General features: G+C 34.7%; 1 protein-coding gene across 5 annotated transcripts in view; it reads right to left on the bottom strand.

Annotated features, from left to right (window-relative positions):
* Positions 1 to 13,538, bottom strand: part of GRM5 (glutamate metabotropic receptor 5) — a 526,023-nt gene that overhangs the window by 83,766 nt on the left and 428,719 nt on the right. For all 5 annotated transcript variants that reach the window (XM_066248572.1, XM_066248563.1, XM_066248590.1 and 2 more), the window contains one exon: positions 11,836 to 12,004. In XM_066248572.1, the coding sequence (XP_066104669.1) occupies positions 11,836 to 12,004 (169 nt within the window). The remainder of the gene's footprint in view (positions 1 to 11,835; positions 12,005 to 13,538) is intronic.

The following is a 13,538-nucleotide window of genomic DNA, read 5'->3' as shown; positions in this document are numbered from 1 at the left end:
AATAATAATTAGGAATTTGTACAGAATAAAGAGGCAGAATCTGAAATTTTTTTTTGGAGGTCATCTCTTGGTTTCTGTTTCTATTAAAAATCTCATTTGATAATTCAGCCCATTTCTTCTGATTTTAGTAGCTTTGATTTGCTGGGGATGAAGGTGGACATGGAAAAGGTTATTGAGATTATTATATACCTCTTCATCTACTGGATTTTTTAAAGGCAATAGAAAAGAACTGAAATAATTCAACAGTTGAAAGAGTCCCACGTGCTATTCTTTGAAATAGATGTCTTTTTTTTTTCCCCACCACTGGTGCATGAATAGCCTCTGTGGAATAAAGATAGCATTCATTTAACATTCCTATACATAATTAAAACTGTGTTTAATAACCGACAATACCCAGACACAGCAATGATTACACTCTGTTCCTTGTCTTAGGTGCTGACTCTGTTTAGGACCTTTGCTAATAACAATGTCTAGATATGTATAGACAAATATACTTGTAAGGTGGCACCTCTTTCTTATTCTGTGCCAGCCCTTGTGCTGGCTCTTGACACTACAGCGATACATGTAGGGAATACTGGCCAAAGGGCCTAAAATGCCCTTTTCTTAAAATAACCAGAGAAGTGAGGCAAAATTGATAATTAGACCTGTTTAATCAAGCTAAAGTATTCTTCCTAATAATATTGACTAGTTACTGGTTATTTAGTGAATGTCATATGTTGTTATCTCATTAAAACATTAGAACAACTGTGTATAACAAAGCTGGTTTTATTTTATTCTTTTTTATTTTTTTCATTGAGAAAATGGAGGCATGGTGATCTCAAACAACATATCTGAGTAAATGAGGAATCAAACAGTGGCTGTTGGACTTCAAGGCTTATGCTCATAAACACTGAGCCTTACAGGTCTATATAAAGATTGAGGTTATGATATTTTGAAAGATATAGAGGAAAGAGTACTGGCCTGGGAATTGAGAGGCAGTGTAGATTTAGACTTAATTATATTCACTGAGTAGTTGTGCAGCCTTCAGCTGATCTTTTTTCTTCAAACCAAGACTGTGGCTTTTGAAATACTTAATTTTATAGGGTTTCTTGAGGATTACTTTCTAATGTTGTAAAATATAGTAGCCAAAATTAAATGCCACTTAACTTTTTCAGATATCAGTTAATAAACAGCCTGGTCAAATTAAAAACTTTTTTGATGCATAAAACTTTATAAATATAACTATTCCACCAATAAGCAAAGTGTAACAAAAATTTAGATAGATAGTATGTAATTTCTGCACAGGTCTCTGTTTAGTAAATATATCACTTTTTTATTAAAATGCAGTCAGGAATCTTGCTCCAGTAAAGGAAGATATGACTTAAAATATATCACAGTGATTTATAAACTACAACACTAAAAATTTTAACTGTTTTATTAGAGAATGTATATAAATATTCATATAGAGAAATTTATTTCATTTTCAGGGTAATTTCAACCACACTGGTAAAAATAATGTTAAAAGTATCATTGGAGAATTACTAGCAATGCAATCAGACACATTTTGAATACTGATGGATTCTCTTTCTTAGCAGAGCTGGGCAAACAAAAGCAGTTCCATTTTTCCTTCTAGAAAGATGCTGACTTCCTGTGGTTCAATTCATAATGGTCTGTGAATTTCAATTTTTTTTTTTTTTACCAAAATAAGTTCATGTCCTTTTCCAAGATTAATTCAAATATTATAATATTTTTTTTAATCAGTAGTGGCAACTAATATGTCTTTTTCTGACTAGTCAAACTGATTTGTTTTACTTTTTTTTGCTTGTTAGTTATGTTCTGTTATGCTTTCATTTTGAATACAAGAGGTGGTGACAATTCTCTTTCACAGTAATTCCCATTCATTTTGAACATCCTAGAAATAGCGCTACTTTCTTTATGAATAATAGTATGTAATATATTTGAACCTTTTAGATCAGTATCCTTTCATGAACTATAAGTTAGTCAATCTGAACAATGCTGTGAGACGCTGACATTGTTAATGGAATTGCTGAATGATAACCTTAAATCACGGTAAGAAAATATTGTAAATTTTATGTTTAATAGAATGAAAATAAAATCTGGTTAGAAAAACAGAATTCGGAATCAAAATGACTAAATAAACATTATTACAATTTAACTATATTTAAAACATTATAGTAGGGAATCAAATCCTTTTATTGTTTGAGTGATTCGTAGTAGAATGGGGTAGAAAAGGATATACAGTTAAATAACATGGGGACTAGCGGCACTGACCCCACTTGTCCTCCCCACCCTGGCATAGTCCAAAATGCACATATAACTTTTGATGCGACAAAAACTTAAGTTGTCCCTTAGTATATGCAGGTAATTGTTCCCAGGACTCCCTGCAGATTCTCTAATCTGTAGATGCTCTCAAGTCCTCTATATAACATGGAGATCAGTGCATATTATAAAGATATCTCTCAAATCAGCTATTCAGCATTTTGAAGTTACATGTTCAAACTATATTGCAGTAAAGAGTCAAAATAACATCCATGTGGTAATTTACACAGGATACTAGTTCTATAGGAAGAACTGGAAATTGTGAACAATTGATACACTGAATGAGTCTGTAAAGAATTTCACATGAAGTGTTCAACTGCAAGATGATGGGACAAGATGCAGACTGTCATTGTATATTAAGGCTCAGCAAACTTTCTGCAAAGGACCAGAGAATAAATATTTTAGGCTCTGTAGGACATACAGTCTCTGTTGAAATGTAACTATTTGACTCTCTTTACTATAGCAATCATATGATAGCAACCATAGACAATACCTAAACAAATGAGCATGATTGTATTTCAATCAAACTTTATTTTAAAAAACAGGTAGGAGGTCAGATTTGGCCTGTGGCTCGTAGCTGACCAACCCTTGTATACCATAACAAAACATGAGAAAATTTTCAGACACTGCATAAACCATTGGGCTATTTAGCAGATATTGAAAAATTTATATTTATTTTCACTTACCTTGCCATTGTTCCTTTTGGTCTTATGCTTACTAAATCTTTATAACAATCCTTGGAAAACCTCACAATTGATACTAAAATATTCAGTGAACAAACATGTCAAGTGTGTTCTAAACAGAGTAAAGATGAGGGCGATTAAAAAGAGCAAGGCCATCTGCTCTAGGTATACACAGTCCCTGAATGTCCTATCATACTTCAATAACTACTTGATTGATAACTTAGCTTGATATTGATTTTTTCCCCTAGGGCAGGGGTTGGGAACCTATGGCTCGTGAGCCAGATGTGGCTCTTTTGATGGCTGCATCTGGCTCGCAGATAAATCTTTAGTAAAAAAAAAAATAATGTTAAAAATATAAAACATTCTCATGTATTACAATCCATTCATTTCCTACCACTCATGTTCATGGAGCCAATCACAGCTGTCCTCTGGGACAACACCAAATTTTTATTGGATAATGCGTAATGTACATGGGTTGTTGTATGGCTCTCAAGGAATTACATTTTAAAATATGTGGCGTTCATGGCTCTCTCAGCCAAAATGGTTCCCAACCCCTGCCCTAGGGCATTGTATTTCAATAGATAGCTCCTTTTAATTTTTATTATACCTTCATCTTCCTTTTTAACTGCATTATTTCCTGTACATGTGACTAGACGTTATATACTGTAAAAGTAGCTTTTCATTGTCCTCAAACTGCCAGACTATTCTGTTACCTGCTTTCTACCAAACATTTCTCATTGCTCAGTTACCATTCTATTTTTTTCAGTCAGGCAGGCTTCTCTTTCCAGAAGGTCTCAAGTGAAGGGCTAACACTAATTCTCATGTCTTTCTTTCAGCCCTTCTCTTCCTTGACCTCTTCCATTGATGACTATCTTACATGACACCATGCTCTCAGGTTCTCTATCCATCCTTGACCCCATTTATGTTCACCCTCTACCTTGTATTCTTCCTGCAGATCTTCTTCAAGTCTTCTGTTTTTGGTGCACATTTATTTTTTCTCTGTAGTTTCAGTGGCAGTGATCTCATCTACTCAAATAGCTTCAATTTTAGCTCTGTCAAGTAATTTCCAAATCTGTACCTTCAGCCTTAGTTCTCATTGATACAGATAAAAAATTTTCATCACTGACTAGATATCTTAAAATCAACAAGCCCAACCTAACCCATTGCCTTTCCTCTAAGACCATTTCCATTTTCCTATTACTGACAACGGCGCTTTCTAGTTACTAAGACTTCGAATCACAATTGATTGACTTGGGCTTCTTTCTCTTCTCCAACCCTCCATCTAATTGGTAACCAGGGCTGGTTGAGTCTAACATTCTCTCAAACATCTCCCTTACTCTCGTTCTATTCTTATTGATATTTCTACAATTGAGGGCCCTCATCACAACAGTGTCCTTCTAATTTGTCCCTTCTTTTGTTATTTGTTTTATAATTCTAGTCATGAAACTTTTTTTTTCTTCTTTTTTTTTTCTGAAAAGCCATGATCTTTGTGCCCCTCCCCTCCCCCAACCCCTCCCTCTCCTCCCCACACCCTGTAACCCCAACCCTGTTGTCCATGTCTTTGAGTCTCATCTTTATGTCTCACCTATGTATGGAATCATATAGTTCTTAGTTTTTTTCTGATTTACTTTCGCTCAGTATAATGTTATCAAGGCCCATCCATGTTGTTGTAAAAGATCCCATGTCATCATTTCTTATGGCTGAGTAGTATTCCATAGTATATATATACCAAAGCTTTTTAATCCACTCGTTCTCTGACGGACACTTGGGCTGATTCCAGATCTTTGCTATTGTGAACAATGCTGCCATAAACATGGGGGTGCATTTCTTCTTTTCAAACAATGCTATGGTGTTCTTCAGGTATATTCCTAACAGCGGTACAACTGGGTCAGAAGGCAGTTTGATTTTTAATTTCTTGAGGAATCTCCATACTGGTTTCCACAGTGGCTGCACCAGTCTGCATTCCCAACAGCAGTGCAGGAGGGTTCCCTTTTCTCCACATCCTCGCCAGCACTTATTCTGTGTTGTTTTATTGATGAGTGCCATTGTGACTGGTGTGAAATGATATCTCATTGTGGTTTTAATTTGCATTTCTCTAATCATTAGTGATGTTGAACATTTTTTCATATGCCTTTTGGCCATCTGTGTGTCCTCTTTGGAGAAGTGTCTATTCATTTCTTTTGCCCATTTTTGGATTGGATTGTTTGTCCTTCTGGTATTAAGTTTTACAAGTTCTTTATAAATTTTGGTTATTAACCCCTTATCAGACACAATGTCAAATATATTCTCCCATTGTGTAGTTGGTCTTTTTATTCTGTTCTTATTGTCTTTATCTGTGCAGAAGCTTTTTAGTTTGATAAAGTCCCATTTGTTTATCCTGTCTTTTATTTCACTTGCCTGTGGAGACAAATCAGCAAATATATTGCTGCGAGAGATGTCAGAGAGCTTACTGCCTATGTTTTCTTCTAAGATGCTTATGGTTTCACAGCTTACATTTAAGTCTTTTATCCATTTTGAGTTTATTTTTGTGAGTGGTGTAAGTTGGTGGTCTAGTTTCATTTTTTTTGCAGGTAGCTGTCCAATTTTCCCAACACCATTTGTTGAAGAGGCTATCTTTACTCCATTGTATTTCCTTACCTCCTTTGTCAAATATCAGTTGTCCATAGAGCTGTGGGTTTATTTCTGAGTTCTCTGTTCTGTTCCATTGATCTATGTATCTGTTCTTATGCCAGTACCATGCTGTTTTGAGTACAATGGCCTTATAATATAACTTGATATCCGGAAGTGTGATCCCTCCTGCTTTATTCTTCCTTTTCAAGATTGCTGAGGCTATTCGTGTTCTCTTTTGGTTCCATATAAATTTTTGGAATATGTGTTCTATATCTTTGAAGTAAGTCATTGGTATTTTAATCAGTATTGCATTGAATTTATAAATTGCTTTGGGTAATATAGACATTTTAATGATGTTTATTCTTCCTAATGAGCATGGTATATGCCTCCACTTATTCATATCTTCCTTGATTTCTTTTATCAATGTTTTATAATTTTCTGAGTACTAGTCTTTAATCTCCTTGGTTAGATTTATTCCTAGGTACTTTATTTTTTTAGTTGCAATGGTAAAGGGGATTGATTCCTTGATTTCTTTCTGACAGTTCATTATTAATGTATAAAAATGCCTCTGATTTCTGAGTATTGATTTTATATCCTGCCACATTGCCGAATTCATTTATCAGGTCTAGTAGTTTTTTGACTGAGACTTAAGGGTTTTCTATGTACAATATCATATCATCTGCAAATAATGATAGTTTTAATTCTTCTTTTCCAATTTGGATGCCTTTTATTTCTTTTTCTTGTCTGATTGCTGTGGCTAGGATTTCCAGAACTATGTTGAATAAGAGTGGTGAAAGGGGGCACCCCTGCCTTGTTCCTGATCTTAAGGAGATTGCTTTTAATTTTTGCCCATTGAGTATGATGTTGGCTGTGGGTTTGTCATAGATGGTCTTTATCATGTTGAGGTATGTTCCCTGTATTCCCACTTTGCTGAGAGTTTTGATCATGAATGGGTGCTGGATTTTATCAAATGCTTTTTCTGCATCTATTGAAATTATCATGTAGTTTTTCTCCTTTCTTTTGTTTATATGATGAATCACATTGATTGATTTACGAATATTGTACCAGCCTTGCCTCCCAAGAATAAATCCCACTTGATCATGGTGTATGATTTTTTTCATATATTGCTGGATCCGGTTTGCTAATATTTTGTTGAGGATTTTTGCATCTAAGTTCATCAGGGATATTGGCCTATAATTTTCTTTTTTTGTGTTGTCTTTGCCTGGTTTTGGAATTAGAATTATGCTCGCCTCATAAAAGGAGTTTGGAAGTCTTCTTTCCTCTTGAATTTTTTGAAATAGCTTGATAAGGATAGGAGTTAGTTCTTCTTTGAATATTTGGTAGAATTCACTTGTAAAGCCATCAGGCCCAGGAGTTTTCTTTTTGGGGAGTTTTTTGATAGCTGTTTCAATCTCATTTGTTGTAATTAGTCTGTTTAGGTTTTCTGATTCTTCCAGATTGATTTTTGGAAGATTATATGATTCAAGGAATTTGTCCATTTCATCTAGGTTGTCTAGTTTTTTGGTGTACAGTTCTTCATAGTATTTTCTTACAATATTTTGTATTTCTTTTGTGTCAGTTGTTATTTCTCCACTCTCGTTTCTAATTTTATTTATTTGAGTCCTCTCTCTTTTTTTCTTGATGAGTCTCATTAAAGGTTCATCAATGTTGTTTACCTTTTCAAAGAACAAGCTCCTGGTTTCACTGATCCTCTGTATTGTTTCTTTAGCCTCTATGTCATTTATTTCTGTTCTGATTTTTATTATTTCCTTCCTTCTACTAGCTCTGGGCTTTACTTGCTGTTCTTTTTCTAGTTCTTTTAGATGCAGGGTTAAGTTGTTTATTTGAGCCTTTTCTAGCTTCTTGAGGTATGACTGTAATGCTATAAACTTCCCTCTCAGGACTGCTTTTGCTGTGTCCCATAAATTTTGAGTTGATGTATGCTCATTATCGTTTGTTTCTAAGAATTTTTTAATTTCTTCTTTGATCTCAATGTTAACCCATTCGTTATTTAATAACATGCTATTTAGTTTCCAAGTGTTTAAATGTTTTTCAATTTTTCTATTGTGGTTGATTTCTAGTTTAATGCCATTGTGATCAGAGAAAGTGTTCGATATGATTTCAGTCTTCTTAAATTTGTTGAGACCACTTTTGTGCCCTAACATGTGGTCTAGTCTAGAGAATGTACCATGAGCGCTTGAAAAGAATGTATATGCTGCTGTTTTAGTGTGAAAGGTTCTGAAGATATCTATTAAATCGAGTTGATCTAATATGTCCTTTAAGTCTGCTGTTTCTTTGTTAATTTTCTTTCTTGAGGATCTATCTAATGATGTTAATGGGGTATTGAAATCCCCTACTCTTATAGTATTGCTGTTGATCTCGCCCTTTAAATCCATCGAAGTCTGCTTTATATATTTGGGTGCTCCTATATTAGGTGCATAGATATTTATAATAGTTATATCTTCCTGTTGGATTACTCCCTTTATCATTATGTAGTGGCCTTCTTTACTCTTACTATATCCTTTGTTTTAAAGTCCAATTTGTCTGATATAAGTATTGCTACCCCAGCTTTTTTTTCATTTCAATTTGCATAAAATATTTTTTTCCATCCTTTTATCTTCAGTCTATGTGCATCTTTTGTTTTAAGGTGTGTCTCTTGTAGACAGCATATGTATGGGTCCTGTTTTCTTATCCATGCAGCTACCCTATGTCTCTTGATAGGATCATTTAACCCATTAACATTTAAGGTTATTACTGATATGTATTTGTTTATTGCCATTTTTTTTCTTTAAAACTGTATTCCTCTTTTGTTGTATTCTTTTTTTCCTTTGATCTGTTTACAACAGGCCCCTTAGCATTTCTTGCAGCCTTGGTTTGGTTGTAGTGAATTTCTTGAGTTTTTTTTTTTTTTTTTTTTGTCTGGAAAGCTTTTTATTTCTCCTTCAATTTTAAATGATAGCCTTGCTGGATAAAGTAGTCTTGGTTGTAGGTTCTTGTTCTGCATTACTTTGAATATTTCTTGCCATTCCCTTCTGGCCTCAAGTGTTTCTGTTGAGAAGTCGGAAGTCATCCTTATGGGGGCTCCTTTGTAGGTGATAGTCTTTTTTTCTCTAGCAGCTTTTAATATTTTCTCTTTATCACTTAGCTTTGGTATTTTAATTATGATGTGTCTTGGTGTTGGTTTCTTTGGGTTTCTCCTTAATGGAGTTCTCTGTGCTTCCTGAACATGTGAAATGTTTTCCTGCCTTAATTGGGGGAAGTTTTCTGCTATGATTTGTTTGAACAAAGTCTCTATCCCTTGTTCTTTCTCTTCTTCTTCAGGAACCCCTATGATGCGGATGTTGTTTCTCTTCATGTTGTCACAGAGCTCTCTTAGAGTTTCCTTAGACTTTTTGAGTCTCTTTTCTTTTTTCTGCTCTGCTTCCATGCCTTTATTTATCATGTCCTCTAACTCGCTGATTCGATTCTCTGCTTCATCCATCCTGCTTTTAATTCCTTCCATTGTATTCTTTATTTCAGATATTGTATTTGTCATTTCTGACTGATTCTTTTTTATTATTTCAATGTCCTTTTTTATATTTGTTATCTCTTTATTTAGGTTTTCATAATGGCCATCTATGATTGTTCTAATATCTTTGAGCATCCTAACAATCATTATTTTAAACTCTGCATCTGGTAATTTGGTTATATCTGATTCACTTAGGTCCTTTTCTGGGGATTTCTCTTGGTTTATTTGTGTTGTATTTCTCTGCCTCCACATTTTCTCTTCACGGGAGTGGCTGTGATCATGCGCTCACGTGTACAAGCTTTGGTAGCCTTGGCCTTTTCCCCGCCCCCGTGTGTGATGTTATGCTTGGTCCTGAGGCCACTGGCGAGTACCTTTGCTTAGCTGCGGGTCTCCGCCTGTTTCCGGGCTTTCACCCTGCCCTTGTAGGAAGAGCTTGCTCAAGGAACGGCTGCTAGCCTTGGCTCTACCACTGGGCAGGAATGCGTGCCCAAGCTCAGCTCAGTAGTGGCTCTAGTCATGAATCTTCACCTACTACAGTGGTACCTTGACACATGAGTTTAATTTGTATCATGGTTGAGCTCATGACTCAATTTGCTTGTGTGTTAAATAGAATCTCCCCATTTAAATTAATGGGAATGCAATTAATCCATTCCAGCCCCCCAAAACCACATGAATTTTTTTGTTTTATATGCTTTTAAATAAGAAAATCTACTTCATAAATAACAATGCACAGACATACATATGTACATATATATATGTATAATAAGGGAGAATATAAAAAAATAAACTTGTTTAGGAAGTGTATTTACCTTCAAGATCAGGCAAAGATGCTGGTGGTAGAGAAAGAGACTGGTGGAGGAGGTTTTCATTACTGTGCTATCACTTAACATAACTTACTCTCCACACACTTAACACTACATTTAATTGCAAAATTTAACTTACATTCTACGTAAGAAATGTGACTCTATCACTAAACTTAATTGTTATTTTTTTACTTTGCTTAATCATCATTTTATGGCTTCCTTCTCCTTCCCTTTCTCCTTCTCTGCTCTTTTCAAAACTTTTTGTGTGAAAACCACTCCTCCAGCACATTAGCATAACAATGGACCTTCCCAAGCAGGAAGGTAATTAGCCCAGCACCACTTTTAACAATAAAAGTGAGAAAAATCAGAAAATACAAATTTTACAAACTCATTTGCCCAACAATTATCATTTTCTTCACTGAGTTTTGGCTTTTGCACCACACTTTCCTTGCTTTCACTTAGAGGCTGTTTCGACAAAAACCTTTCCATGGAAGTTTGTTTCTTCCTCTCTTTTAGAATGTTCGGCACGCTATCTAGTGGAGGGAGGTGGAAGCTAGTGATTCAAACATCTGCTTGTAACTTAAAGCAAAAATTCCGTGCGTGATTGCTTATTTCTCAAATTGCTCATGATTTAAAGTGTTCGTGTGTTAAAGTACCACTCTATAACCCAGCATATGTCAACATTTTGGTCAAAATTAGTCTCAGAATCCTGATTAATAAAAATTAAATTGAACTTACTTAGTACGACATTCAAAACTCTCCATAAATATGGATTCAGTTTATCATGCCAACTTTCTATTTTATAACAAATATTTAAAACAATATATCCTAGATTATTAATTGTAATTTCAGAATAATAGCTGCTTCTATAATTTTCTTACCAATATTTTTTTTACTGGAACAGTAAGTGATTATTTCCTCTCATCTCTCTCTCTGAAATCATATTTACTGTTCATGATGCAATGTTGGATTCTTTTTTTTTTAATTTTAGTGAGAGGAGGGGAGGCAGAGTGATAGACTCCTGAGTGCACCCCGACTGGGATCTACCTAGCAAGCTCACTGGGGGCAATACTCTGTCCATCTGAAGCCATTGATCCATTGCCATTGGAGGCAAGGCCATAGAGCTATCTTCAGAACCTGAGGCCAACTCATTCAAGCCAATAGAGTCATGGCAGTGGGATGAGGGAAGAGAGAGAGAGAGAGAAAGAGAGAGAGAGAGAAAGAGAAGAAGGAGGGGTGGAGAGTAGATAGTTACTTCTGTGTGCCCTGACTGGGAATCGAACTCGGGACTTCCACATACCAGGCCAATGTTCTACCACTGAGCCAAACAGCCAGGGCCATGTCTGACATTTTATTCAAAAGAGATCTCTCCCTTTCTTTTGTATGCACTTATATAGCTCCCTTTTAAGCCTTTCTTAATGAAGTCATTGCATTTTGCTTGATATTATTTATCTGTGCCCATGATAAATTTCCTCATCTAGATTTTAAGTCCTCTGACAGTAAAGATGTCTCACTTATTTTCTCCATTGATATAAACTATTACATTAGGAGGATATCAGACCTAGTATTTATATTCATTTATTACAAATTAGTTTGATCTTTAACTGTGGCCTATTTATTCCGAGGAAGTATATTTATTAAGGCTTGTGTGAGCAGAAAGGGTGTGGGCAAACAGGACTCAGTAATTGGTTCAATGAGGTCTAAGTACTAAGACTACTGGGGGTCATACTAGATATCATAAGGAATTAGTGAGAAAAAAATGAAAAAAAAAACCCAACTTCTGACAATAGAATCTTACAACATAAAAGATAAGACAAACATGTAAAAATTTAAACAATAGCCAAAGATAAAAAAAAAAAACCACGCACTTGAATTTACAACAAAAATGAAAGAAACACGGACTCCATTTTACCTTTATCTGGCCTTTCTCACATGGTTCACTGCACACGGATTTGATGATGGTGCTTTTCTTGGACCATACTTCATCATCATCCATTTTTAATTCTCCATTGTCCCAGCTTCCAACATTGATATAATCAAAATAGTCTTTTCCCATTTCCTTGAAATTCATTATTTCATACCTTAGGAACAAAAATATAATAATTATTCAGCTCACAATATAAAACTTCAGTTATGAAAGAGGAATAAATTTCATTTACAAACAATGTATCTACTGTCATATTAGTGACACTAGGATTTTCCATGACATAACACTAAGAATAACAAAAAACCTGTCTGTTTCACTTAGTCTTTGGAGACCCTTTTCAAAAAACATTCAAGCTTGCACCTGAAATAGAAAATAATCTCATGTGAAAAGGTGATTTGATCTTAGCAGGATGAAAGACATGTTTTGAAATAACTTCAGGAAGTTTAAGTGAGTACTACTCTTAGGCTCCTAAAAAAATAGGCTTTCATCCCCACTCAAGTAAAATAAAATTTTTCTTTTCTAACCAAGTGAGAAATTTTTAATCTTTAAGACTTTTAAAAATTTTATCCTTTATCAATGGCTAAATTCATTGCATAAAGACACCTACAGGGGTGATAGTTAAAATAAGTTTGAAAAAAGCACTGCATGCAATGTGAAAATCCTGGGATATACTAGCATTTATTAGCTGGATATACAGCCTTTATTAGCTGTTATTCTTATTTTGAGTATGGGCTGGAGATGTGAAGAGGGAAAATGAATGTGCATGTTTAGATAATTTTTCTTATATGAAGAACATTACCAAAGAAGCATTTCTGAAGTAAATTTTCAATCTGAGGACATTGAATGAACAGTATACCATCACTGTGTCAGTTCCTGTTGGCATACCTGTACATTTTAGGTAAATAATGTTTTCACATAGGGAGAACCCAATAATTCTTCCCAGGACTTACAGGATTGGAAGACAGGCTCTTATAAATGCCTCTTGCAACCTTCTATACTCAGCATGTTTAGTTATCTGGAAATTGACATGATGAAAAACTTTCTAGCTTTGGGTTCAAATTGTCAGATTAGCACATTCAGACCAATGCTCTGTATGTAAATGCTAAGAACAAACTTGACATCAACCTATTTAGACATACATTGAAAAATAATACCATTCCATTTTCATTCTCAATCACAATTTTTTACTGTAGTATCTTTTCAGAATGTTAACTATTCTAAAGTTTTGTTGACTTCTCAGTGTCTTATGAATTATTCTTTAGTGTTTTATTTTTAGTCAGTAACAAGTTTGAATAACGGTCTAAATTCTATTCCTAATCCAAAAGGACCAGTCTTTAAAAACTGAGTCTCACATCTTTCCATTCTGCCAGTTATCCCAAAGCTACTAAGTAGAGAATAAGCTGAGACATTAGAACACAGAATGCAGGTAAAAAGAATTAGTATATTATGTCATTGGCTACTTCAAATACATTGGTTTCTGGGTCTTCAAAAGGTGACTCTTGAGCAAGTAACTTTTGAACATTCTATGCTGGGAAGAAATATGTTGATTTCAGAAGTCTTCTTTCTTTGCTGCTACTGATTTAAACAAATATGAAGATTTCATTGTTCACCCCTCCAAAGAGCCATTAATCCTATTCTACCAATTCTTAACTCTGAAAAGATCTAGTCCCAATTGTTAATTTTATAGC

Source organism: Saccopteryx bilineata, chromosome 1 (genome assembly GCF_036850765.1).
Source record: "Saccopteryx bilineata isolate mSacBil1 chromosome 1, mSacBil1_pri_phased_curated, whole genome shotgun sequence".
In the NCBI taxonomy this organism is placed as follows: Eukaryota; Metazoa; Chordata; class Mammalia; order Chiroptera; family Emballonuridae; genus Saccopteryx; species Saccopteryx bilineata.
The sequence above is the reverse complement of the archived record's forward strand: the minus strand, read 5'-3'. Positions and strand labels throughout refer to the sequence as shown.